The sequence below is a fragment of the Microtus ochrogaster genome, linkage group LG4 (genome assembly GCF_000317375.1).
Source record: "Microtus ochrogaster isolate Prairie Vole_2 linkage group LG4, MicOch1.0, whole genome shotgun sequence".
Classification (NCBI taxonomy): domain Eukaryota; kingdom Metazoa; phylum Chordata; class Mammalia; order Rodentia; family Cricetidae; genus Microtus; species Microtus ochrogaster.
Window position 1 is genome coordinate 18,179,278 of NC_022030.1, and position 11,845 is coordinate 18,191,122.

Below are 11,845 nucleotides of genomic sequence, written 5' to 3' on the forward strand. Positions count from 1 at the left end.
TCTGAGTTTGAGGTCTACAAGAGCTAGTTCCAGGACAGACACCAAAGCTACAGAGAAACCTTGTCTCAGAAAAAAAAAAAAAAGGATTCATGTTTGTGTGTCTGAATGTGATTGCTACAGGTTTGTCTGTGTATCGTGTGTACAGTGTGCAGAGGTCAAAAGTCTGATCCCCTGGTTGTGAGCTGCCAGCTGAACCCAAGAACAAGAACTATTTTTGTTTGCTTTGTTTTTTGAGACAGGGTTTCTCTCTGTAGCCCGATTCAGCCACTTTATGTGGGAGAAGCAAAAGCTGAGATAGAAGAGGGCTCCCAGACAACTCTGGGCCGGTTCTCAGGAAGCTAGTGGGGAAAACTCTCCTTCCTCAAAATAATGCTTTGTGGGTTCCCAGGGCTGGGCGCAGCATGCTTGGCCTTAGGTCACTCCCAGCCCCAGAGGAAGTTTGTTCCCACTTGGTCCAGGTCGGACAGGGACTGTTTCCTAACCAATGAGCCCCAGCTCTTGAAACAGAGACTTCTAAATTATAGGTCATTCATTCATTCATTCATTCATTCATTCATTCATTCATGCAGTAACTCTCAAGACCAACTACATCATTCACCTGGTGGAAGAAATAAGGATAGAGCATTAGACCCTTTGCCTGCAAGGACCTTGCCCTATTTTCTGTCATTCTTTTTTTAGTCAGTGTTTCTCTGTGTAGCCCTGGCTGTCCTGTAATTCACTTTGTAGACCAGGCTGACCTCAAACTCAGAGATCCACCTGCCTCTGCCTCCCAGGTGCTAGGATTAAAAGTGTGTGCACCACCACAACTGCCCAGTTGGCTGGAGTTTACCCTCTTAAGGCTACAGCAGTGGATGGCAGCTCTGTAGCTACAACTTGTCTGGCTCTCTCAACCAGCCTTTCTTCTTCTCGATATAGGTAATTGAACCCAGGTGTTTGTGCATTGTTGAGTCAGCGCCCCAGCCCCTCACTGGGGGATTCTAGGCAGGGGCTCTACCACTGAGCCACACCCCAGTCCCTCACTGGGGGATTCTAGGCAGGGGCTCCACCACTGAGCCACACCCCAGCCTCTCTTTGGGGGATTCTAGGCAGGGGATCTACCACTGAGCCACACCTCCAGCCTTCCTGCTACTTTCTAAACTATATGTAGATGGGTGTTGGGCCTGCAGGTAATGTGCACTATGTGCATACCAGGTATCCACAGGGCCAGATGTCAGAGCTCTCTTGGAACTTGAGTTACAGATAGTGAGCTGCCGTGTGGGTGCTGCAAACTGAATGCAGATCCTCTTGAAGAACAGCCAGTGCTCTTAACTGCTGAGCCATCTCTCCAGCTGCTCCTCCCTTCCCCATTACTTTTTTTGGTTTTTCAAGACAGGGTTTCTCTTTTTAACAGTCCTGGTTGTCCTGGAACTCACTCTGTAGACCAGGCTGACCTCAAACTCAGAGATCCATCCGCCTGCCTCTGCCTCCCAAGTGCTGGGATTAAAGGTGTGAGCCACCACCTCCTGACTCCCATTACATTTTTTAAGACTTTATATCTCTTTGCTGCTCAGGCCTTCTAAGTAGCTACCAGCTTGCTTTTTAGAATGACTACCCCTGAAGAGCTCATGAGTCCCTATCTCTTTTGTATCCTCACAGGTAAGGCTAGCAAAAAAAAGTGTCCACTGTTCAATCTGATTTTATTGAAAAGGAAACATACAAAAATCATGTACAAAAAAAATTAACCAAACATGTACAGAAAATCCATTCCAGTATATCTACAGCAGTGCATGTACAGTATTTTACAGGCTGGGCCGTCCCTCCCCGCTCCCAGACTCCTCCCTCTTCTGAGATTCCCCCCTCCCTGACTCCCCATCTTCCCCCCCAGCGCTTTGCCCTGGGGACTAAGGCTGAGGTGGCTTCCGCCACTATCTCCCACCCCCCAAATGAATGCCAGTGGTCACACGTGCGCTCTCTAAACCTATGCAATGGGATGGATGGGGACTGGGGAGGGGGTGGTCCCGGGTAGAGCACAGGATTCACAGTCTGGACCCCTCCTGGACACCCCCTGATGAAGGTGAGGCAGGCATCGGTCACCGCCCGCCGGCGGTTCAGGGAAGATGGCTGGGCACTGGGTTGAGAGGCCGTCACATGCCCCCCATTCTCTGGCTCCAGGAGGCTAGTGGTCAGGTTTGGCTCATATGCTCTTCACAGGCCCCCTCCGCAAGAGGAGGGGGGGAAGCACCAGGGGCCTGAGGCCAGGCCCAAAGTGAAGGCGCACTGGGGACACCCCAAGAGTCCCCCTGCAGCTGGAACGGGCAGCCAGCACCAGCAGCCTTTCCTGAGATGGTGGTGGGCGGCAGAGGCAGGCGGCTCGGTCCCCACCCCCTCGGTCACCATGAGTCCGTCAGCCCTCCCTCCCCTGGCTTTCGGGAGGCCAGGGTCCCCTAAGTCTCCATCAGTGCACCCAGGCTGCCTGGGCTCGAGTGGCTTCCCTTGCGCGTCCCTGGGACAGGCAAGGCTGGCAGTCCAGTATGCTACATGGTGCAGAAAAAGTCCCCCGCGCTGGCCAGGGTGTCAGAAGGCGGAGGAGGTCCTGCCCCCCAAGTCCCTGACGTCCCCTGGGCGGGTGTAGGCACCTAGTTGGGCTCCATTTCTGGGGCTCCGGGATCCCTGGGTAAGGGGAGGAGTCCCATGAAGAGATTGTACATGACCCTCCAGGGCGAGGGGCGGTGTCGATGCTGCTCTTCTTGTCTCTGGGGAGAGAGAGAAGCAGGAATTAGCTTGGACCTGCGGACAGTATGGTAAGGGGGCAAAAGGTGTGGATTCTGGATTGGTCCCAAGACTGATTGCAACCTTCTTCCCAGCTCTCCCAGGACAGCGGCAGAATCATCACAGCATAGAGCATAGCACAAAGCAGCCAATGGCTCTGGCTTGCCGGGACATTCACACCCATACACCTCCTGTTGTTCAGATAAAGGCATCCTTCCAATCACAGGACACTAAGGGGCAGGCTGAATCGCAGCCTGTGCTGGCAGGTGGCTCACGTTCCTAAACCCTAGCACCTTCTTATGAGGCTGGAGGATAACTAAGGTTGTGCCAGATTGCAGGCCCCTTCCGGGGAAAACCAAACCAAACAAACAAAAGGCTGGTGGGGCACGGAAGGCAGCAATGGGGCCCTTAGCATGTCTAGAACAACCCACATGAGCAAGGAACAGCCTGCGGTCTTGGCAAGGCTTAGAGCAGGTGCCTCTAGGAGGGCTGGGTTCAGTGAGACCTTGTGGCGGAATAAAAATGTGACCCAGCTTTCTAGAATCCTCTGTGATGGCACAGGCCTGTAATCTCAGCTACTCTGGAAGGCTGAGACAGGAGGACAGAAAGTTGGGGGCCTGCCTGGGCTACAGCATGAGTTCAAAGCCAGTCTGGACAATTTAGTAAGACTCAGTCTCAAAAGAAAAGAGAAATGGAAAGCAAGCTGGTGTGACGCCTCGCATCTTAAATCCCAGAATTTGGGTGGCAGAGGCAGGCAGACCTCTGAGAGTTCAAGACCAGCTTGGTGGTCTCCATAGCAAATTCCAGGACAGCCAAGGCTTCTTAGTGAGACCCTGTCTCAAAAAAAAAAAAAGAAAGAAAGAAAGAAAGAAAGAAAGAAAGAAAGAAAGAAAAAAAGAAAAATGATGCTTTTATTTGGTTCCTCTACTGGGTACATGGCCAAGCAGGTGCACCTGGCTCACCCCCTTGGTTGCAGAGAATACAATCCACTTCACAGATGTCAGATTGATGACCCAGTGGAGTCCATGCCCACAACTAGCTGGGGTGTCCTGAGCCCTCCTCCTCACCCTTGCAGCTGGGAGAGGGTGAAGGTGGTGGGTCTCACCTTGTGAGCTCACTAGTGGCTCTATTTAATCATATCTAAGTCAGGGGAAGCTGGGAGCACTCAATGTTCACTCTGGAGATATGAGCACATGGGTCAAGTCAGAGAAGGACGTCTCTTGGAAAGGACAGAAGTCAGTATATTTATGCTAGAAAAGGGCTTCCTGGAAAGAGACTCCTCCTGCCCGTCACTGATGAATTCCAGACACACTTGGGAGGCAGAGGCAGGTGGATCTCTGTGAGTTTGAGGCCAGCCTGGTTCACAGGGTGAAAATTCTGTCTTGAAAAACAAAAACAAAACAAAACAAAAATTCCCAAAACTTATTTTGGGATCTCATGTAGCTTAGGCTTCTCTGGAACTATATCATGTAGTTGAGGATGACCTTGGCCCACAGATACTAAGGCCTCCAACAAAGATGCCATCATGCTCTAGGCTGCGGAAGGAGCCCACTGCTTAGTGTCTGCTAGGTAAACACGCTTCCAACTGAGCTATATCAGCCTCCCATAAACTTTAAAAAAAGTTTTATTTAATGTGTGTGTGCCCTTGGAGACCACAAGGAGTCAGATATTCCCCACAACTAGATTTATAGACAGTTGGGAGCTAGGAGACAAGCCATAGTCCTCTGCAAGAGTGCTCTTAACCACTGAGTGCTTCTTAACACACACACTAAGTATGTATGCATATATACGTGTGTGTATGTACATATATACACACTTAGTATATATATATACATATATATATATATAATTGTGTGTCATATGTGTGAACAGCACATGAGAGGTCAAAGAACATTATGCAGGAGTTGACTCTGTCCTTCCACTATGTGGGTCCTGGGAATTGAACTCAGTTCATCAGTTTGGGTAGCAAGAGCCTTTCTCCTCTGAGCCATCTCAAAGGCTCTTTGAGGCAGGGTTTCACTAGGTTGTCCAGTCTGGCTTTGAACTTTCTTTCTCCCTCCCTAAGTAAGTGGGATTACAGGAAGCTGCCACCAGGCCACGCTGCCACCAAGCCAAGCTACTTGACTTCATATGTCCTCAGGGTAACCAATAAAGGGGTTAGAGGACTTTAGAAACCTGCAGTTAGAAGACGGCAGAGCCAGGATGGGAGCAAAAAACAACGCCCCTGACTGTGCAAGCAAGCGGGTGAAAAAAAAAATGCTGGGAGTGAACCGCGGCTGGGAGGAGGACCCCTTCACAAGGAGGTCGGGGACAAGGCCCAGGAGCAGAGCGAGAAAGGGGTTTGCCTCCATCAAATATCAGTGGGCTCTCTCCCTCCCCTGCTTTTGCCTTCCTGTTGCAATCAGCAAACAATGCAAGGGCCATGTGCAGAGAGCACAACGCTGGGGATGGGAGGGGGCGAGCGCGGATGATTGGGGGTTCCATTGGGGACTGGGGGGAGGCACGGAACACCGAGTGGCGGGCCTGGTCTGGGAGTGCGGGCTCGGAGCAGCCGGCGGGGGGCGCTGCGGGGCGCAGTTCGGCGGGGGCGGGTGGGGCGGGCGCGGCGCGTTGCTGACTCACCGGCTATAAATAGCCTGGGATATAGGAGCCGCCGCGCCGAGCGCCGCCCTCAGTCCCCGCGGCCGCGGACTCCGGGCCGCGCTGCAGCTCCGAGCAGCTTTCTCCGACCCGGCCTGGGGCTCCGCTCCCTATCCGGCCCATCCCTGACCCCAGCTTCCATCCGATTCCTCCCACACACACCCCCATCTGCTTGTCCCCGGCGCGACCTCGCGCGCGCTGGGCCAGCAGCTGCGGCACATCTGGCGGGGGGCGTGCGGTCCCCCTCCCCACCTGCCCGCCGCCCCGCACTCACCCGCCGCTCGTACTGCGCGTTGAGGTCGTCCGCCATCCGCCGCAGCTGGGCCCCGATCTCCCGGGCCCACTCCTCCTCCTCCCCACGCACTCCCGGGGCTGCCTGGGTGGGGCCGCCCGCCAGGGCCTCCGGGGCGCTGGGCACGGGCGATTCTAGGTGCTGCTGGGCTGGTGACAGCGAGGGCTGAGGACCTGGGAGAGGGGAAGGGGCGTGGTCATCACCCACCCTGCGGGCCCCTAGGCGTCCAGGAGGCACCTAGGTAGCTAAGGCCTGCTTTTCTCCCCTTCTCCTCCTCCGACACACTCTAGAATTCCTTTTTCTTACTCCCTCCCTAAGCCCCTGAAAGGGGTCTTGAGGAAGTAGCTCTGGCTGGCCAGTCCCCTAGTAAACCCCATATCAGTGCGGAAGTTCCTCAACTACTCCGACCTGAGTACTCTTCTAAAACCCAGTCAAATCTAGCTTACTCTATTTGACAGACAGGGAAACTGAGGTCCTACCCAGAGCAGTGGCCAAGGTCACACAGGGATACAGCCACTGAACCCACCCAGTCACTTCTCTCAGGTCTCCAGCTCACTCCAGCCCAACCACAGTGAGGCCACACCCCCGGATGTGGCATTGGCCTGGTGACCAGAAGGCCAGACTGGGGCTGCCCGAGAAGACTGGGGGTGGGGTGAGGGTGGCAGGGGTGCTAGATTAAGTCTTTCTGCCCCGCCCCCTCTGGCACTCATCCTTATCTCTCCGTCCTGTCACACCAGGTCCTGGGCCTCGGTTTTCATCATCTGTCAATCTCGTCCTGAAACCCAGGGAAAGTTGTAAAGTTTTTCTCTCTTTAACCCTGGGTTCAGGAGACTGTATGGGGGCGTTGGGGGAGATGGGAAGGGAAACCCAGATGGTCATTCCCCGCAGCCGGGCACCACAGGGTTAACAGCCCACCGGGCAGGGGACCTTTAACCCTTCCCTCCCTGAGCCTCACCCTCTCCCCGAGGGGGACTTTCCCAGCACAATGGCCCCACCCCCTCCCCTTCCTCCCCGGGGACTGCGGGCTAGCCCTGTGAGTGCCAAAGAGACTCAAATAAAAGGGAAAGGCCTTTGAGCCCTCTCCAAGTCCTGAGGTGACGGTCCTCCCACGGGCCACACTCCTTCCTACTGCAATCCTCGCAGGGGGTGGGGGGCGCCCAGGGACCCGGGATGGGGGAGGGGAGCTGAGAAACAGCTGTTGCCCGAGGCCCTGGAAGAGACGTGGGCTACAACTCGGGGAACTGCAGTCAGATTCCAAGAGGGACTTCCCACTCGACCTGGCCCTACCATCCCTGTCTTCCACTCAGTCTTCCTGCTTCTTGCTACACAAAGACCACACTGGCCACACCCTCCCGGTGGCCCCACTCAGCTCGACTCCCGCTTCAGCTTCCCCGAGTGCGGGGTGGGCACTCACCGTCCGGGCGTGGGCCTCGGGGCCGGCTGCGAGGACCCCCAGACCAGCGGGGGCCCCCTAGGGCGGCGGTGACGGCAGGCGGGGCGGTGGGAGCGCAGAGGTAGGCGGCCGGCAGCAGGGCGGGGGCAGCTGGGGCGGCAGGCAGGCCGGGCTCGCAGAGGCCGCAGGACACGGCGGAGGGTACCAGGCGGCCGAGCGGGAAGGGGCGCGGACCGTCGCGGGCCAGGCCCTCTACGGGCTCCGGAGAGCTGCCCTCCTGACGTGCGCGGGCCATGGCGCTCCCTGGAGCCTGCGGGGCACAGCGGGGAGGTCAGCGGGGCGACTGCAGGGGGGCTGCAGGACCCCACCCTGCAGACACCCCGCCTGGAGGTCACTCACGCCCACGAGGGGGTGACCCCAGGGGCAGCCTGACCGGAACACATGGTGATGGACGCATGGGGGGGGGCACAGACTGCGTCTGGGGCTAGAGGCAAGCCCTCCAAGCAAACTGCTTAGGACTCTCAGGGTTTGGGCCAGGGAGAACTTTCCCAACAGAGGGGAGCGCAGCAGGGGTGCTGGGGCTCCCTGGACACACAGGACTGACACAGGATCCGTGTGTGTGCCTGTGCGTGTATGTGTGATGGGAACACAACTCCGACATCAGAGAACTCACAGAAGTGTCCAACTTGACCTCCACCCCATCAGACCCAGTGAGGTGGTCCACTCAAAAACACAAGGGGACACACTTAGCTATGCACGCACAGCCAACCAGAGCCCTCCTCCTGTCTTAGACATATTTACATCAGTCTCACTCTCACACTGACCCAATGCTGACAAGCCCGCACTCACCCATCCACAATGCAGCCGTCACACATAGAAACAAAACAGAAGTCTTCAACGTGCTTCTCACGCATACACACAGACACCCCTACTACACCTTAGCGCACACACCCATCATCCCAAAACACATCCGAATGTGCAACACCCACACCCACCCCCAACTCTGAGCTCCCGGGATACAACAGCTATACACAGACACATGTCATCACAACCGGATACATCATTTCCCCCCCCCCCACCTCGCATGCGGGGCAGCAACACGGGGAGGACCAGACTCAGCTGGGAGCAGCCATCAGTCCAGCCTCTTCTCTCAACCCCAAAACACCATAGCCAACTGTCAGTCCCAGAACACACGCACACAGACATACATACTCACCACTCACGCACACACACCAGCAGCACACACCTAAAGCAGAGACAGAAAACACTGGCCTCACGTGACTGGTATAAACACTACAGAGAGAGGGAGAGAAGCCACATGACACATATGAGCCACGGATCACAGTGACAAGCCCCTCAGACCCAACACACACACACCATGCAGAGAGGCTGCCACTGCGCTGACTAAATCATCCCCCCAGAGCCATCCATCCTCAGCGAGGAGATAGCCTTGTGCCTCCTTGACACTCAGAAGTCACCCAGGGAGCGATCAAGCACTGGGTGGCACCCTATCCCAAATGCTGGGTGCAGCAGATGAATGTCTTGGAGACATCCAGAGACAGCACGCGCGCGCGCACACACACGCAACACACACTCGGAAGAGACCCCTGCACACCAACACAGCTCACTCTAGCGACACACAAACACAGCTCAAGTGCCCCCCCCCACATCGCCCGCACCACCATCAAAACGACCGGGCAGGCGACAGCTTTCCCCCCTAGTCACCCCTCAAGAGCACACGCACACAACTCTGGTGTGTGTGAGGTGGCCACCCACACCCCATAAACGGACAGGTGCACCCCACCCCGCAGACACACGAGCAAGGACTCACGCAGACACCCCTCCGGGTGACAAACGCCAACATCTCGGTGTAGGGACACAAACTCGGGAGCCAGACACGAGCACACACACCCAGGCGAGACACCTGCAGATCCACAGCCCCGCACGCGCGGTCTCCGCCACCCCTCCGCTGTCACAGCCCCCCCCACGCCGCCACGTGCGCCCGCCCCGCCCGCCCAGCGCGCGCGGGGCCAATAACCGGCTGTTGCTGGGGCGCAGCCCCCGCCCGCGGGAGCCGCAGCCTCCGCCGCCCCCTGTCGCCGCCCCCGGCGGGCGCGCGCCCTGGGTGTGGCCGATCATCGGTGCCACCCCCCACCCTGACCCTCCCATAGCTGGACTCGGGAGACCCGAGCGAGCCCGGGACCACGCTCCTCCCCGACATTACTGGCCACCAGGGGGCGCGGGCGAGCCCGAACCCCATTGTTTGTAAACAAACCCGCCAGACCGCTGTGGCACCTGTGCGCCCAGACCGGGCGCCCCTAGTCCCAGGTGCTTCCTTCCGGCCCAGCCGACCCAGCCTTGATCCCAGTGACGAAAATTGGGGCACGGGCAGCGGGAATGCAAGAAGACAGTCGCTCTGCCCGTGCATCTCGCCACCTCCTCCAGGGAGCCCTCCCGGCCTGGTCGCTCGTCAGCAATGTCGGGGATCGGGGTGTGTACTCACCCCGGGGGCATGAACACTCCAGAAGAGGACGGCGATTGGGTAGCGGGCCGCTACCTTCTGGAGGGCGCGCCCGCCGAGTGGCTTGCTACTAAGACTCCTAGCTGCTGCTGCTGCTGCTGCTGCTGTTGCTGCTGCTGCTGCTGCTGCTGCTGCTGCTGCTGCTGCTCTAACTGCAGTGGCTGCTGCTGTTGCTGCTACTGACGCGTCCGCTTCTGCGGCCGGATCACCACTGCTGCTTACTCGCTGGTGTCGCCTCCCGGGTGCCCCGCTCGCATGTGGCTCCGCGCCGCGTCTCAGGCCGCCCGGCGATTCCCCGGGCCCCGCTCGCTCGGCGGCAGCCCCGTCCCGCCCCGCCTCTCGCTCGCTCCCACGCCCCGCCCCCGCGTGACGCCAGGGCCCCGCCCGCGGCCGGGGACAAGTCGGGGCTTGCAGGCGGGCGCCGCGCCCCCTACCTCCGCGCGGGGGGTTTCCCTGCAGCCGAGGGGCGGGGCAAGGCCTGGCCAGGGCAGGAGGAGCACCATGGGGACAGCCCAGACCCTGGGTGGCCAGACACACACTTGACATACTGACACACTGACTGGGACCCATACCCAAGGAGTAAGCTTTCAGACTGACCCACGGGCATACCATGGTGCACCGAATTACTGCTGACTGAACCACAGGGACACAAAGTCAGATACTTGGCCACAGGCACAGATGCACACGTGGAGCAAAGGCCTGGACTCACAACCTCATCACCCCTGCCCCAGATACCCAGATTAAGCCCCACACACACAAGCTCACAGGGACACACAAGGACAGTGACAACCCCACACATAATTTCACAAACAATGCTCCAGCCGGCTCAGACTCACAAACCCTGTCCCGAGGTGCCTACGACATTCACACCACATCTCAGAACAGCTTCCTGCCAGGTCCCGCAGGACACACACACTCCGATCCGAACGGCACCCCCAGACTGACATCCCAAAAGCACACCCACAAGATTGTTCTAGCTGGTTTGGAAGTGACCCTCCAAAACAGACTAAATCCGACACAGAAGAAACTGACCCCTGACCTGTGCTCACAAAGTCACTCCTGTGACAGGTTCCTGTCCTGCTAAGTGGCCGGATGGTGGGATACGCTCATGAACATGCACATCTGGTCAGCTTCCCACCAGTCTGGCACTGGACCCGCTGGGAGGAGGCAGCCCTGAGCTCCTGGCACTGACATGCCCGGGCAGCCCCCTGCACCCTATTTCATCTTGTCTATTGTTTCTGTTCCCTTTCCCCTTTCTGTTTCTAGCTGTCATTTCCCTCCCTTTATAAAACAGAGTGACCTCTACCCCTCCTGAGCCCTGGACATCATTCTGTCTGGTACCTGACAGTCTGTCCGGGTCTTGCCCAAATCCAGTCAGCTCACCAAGTATATAACTCACCTGCAGATACCCAGTACTGGGGTGACAGAGAAAGAATGTCACAGAGACATGTGAGAAAAGACCCTTGTACAAGCTGGGCGGTGGTGGCGCACGCCTTTAATCCCAGCACTCGGGAGGCAGAGGAAGGCAGATTGCTGTGAGTTCGAGGCCAGCCTAGTCTACTTCCAGGACAGGCTCCAAAACTACAGAAAAACCCTGTTGACAACTACACCTGTTTTCCCAGTTCTTCAGGAGGCTGAGGCAGGAGGATGACTGTAAGGTTGGAGCCAGCTTGAGTTATCGTGAATTCCGGGCCTGCCTTGGGCTTTCACTTTATCAAAAAGTGAAGCAGGTGTTGGAAGGATGGCCAAATGGTTCCTGCGCCAGGTAAGGCAGAGGCTGGTGGATCTCTGTGAGTTCGAGATCAGCTTGGTCTACAGAGTGAGTTCCAGGATAACCAGAGCTGTTACACAGAGAAACCCTGTCCTGAAAATCAAAACAAAACAAACATACAAAAGAAAAAGAAAAAAGAGTGCTTATTGCTCCTCCGGGGGACTTGCGTTACACTCCCAGCATCTGCACACCACCATTTGTGTGTGCATATATCTGTGCACATACCTACAGACATACACATAACTAAGAATGAAATAACCACAACTGGACAATGTACAGATAGTGAGAGACCTGGCAGCATGCAGTCATGCCCGGGATGTTTTCATCCAAGCCCTCTCTTGAAGGCTCAGAAGGCAGAGAGGAGGTAGAGAGATTCTGAGAGCCAGGCGCGATAATGACTCCGAAGGAATAGTGTCTTCCAGACCCACAGGGCTGATACCACCCGTGCACACACGCCGCCCACAAAATCCCAGCACTGAC

The 11,845-nt window shown here is 57.0% G+C and overlaps 1 protein-coding gene across 2 annotated transcripts; it reads right to left on the minus strand.

Moving 5' to 3' along the window:
* Nucleotides 1-1,841: 1,841 nt before the first annotated feature.
* On the minus strand, nt 1,842-9,715 carry Bbc3 (BCL2 binding component 3). Of its 2 annotated transcripts, none has more exons than XM_013351461.2 (4): nt 9,577-9,715; nt 7,095-7,383; nt 5,663-5,853; nt 1,842-2,732 (listed from the first exon to the last, which is right to left on the minus strand). In XM_013351461.2, exons 2-4 carry the CDS (start codon nt 7,366-7,368, stop codon nt 2,616-2,618), a joined length of 582 nt encoding a protein of 193 aa, XP_013206915.1. In that variant the 5' UTR covers nt 7,369-7,383; nt 9,577-9,715; the 3' UTR covers nt 1,842-2,615. The 2 variants fall into 2 exon arrangements, with proteins under 2 accessions (XP_013206915.1, XP_026641895.1); XM_026786094.1 differs by lacking the exon at nt 9,577-9,715 and adding an exon at nt 8,905-8,976.
* Between the last annotated feature and the right edge of the window lie 2,130 nt (nt 9,716-11,845).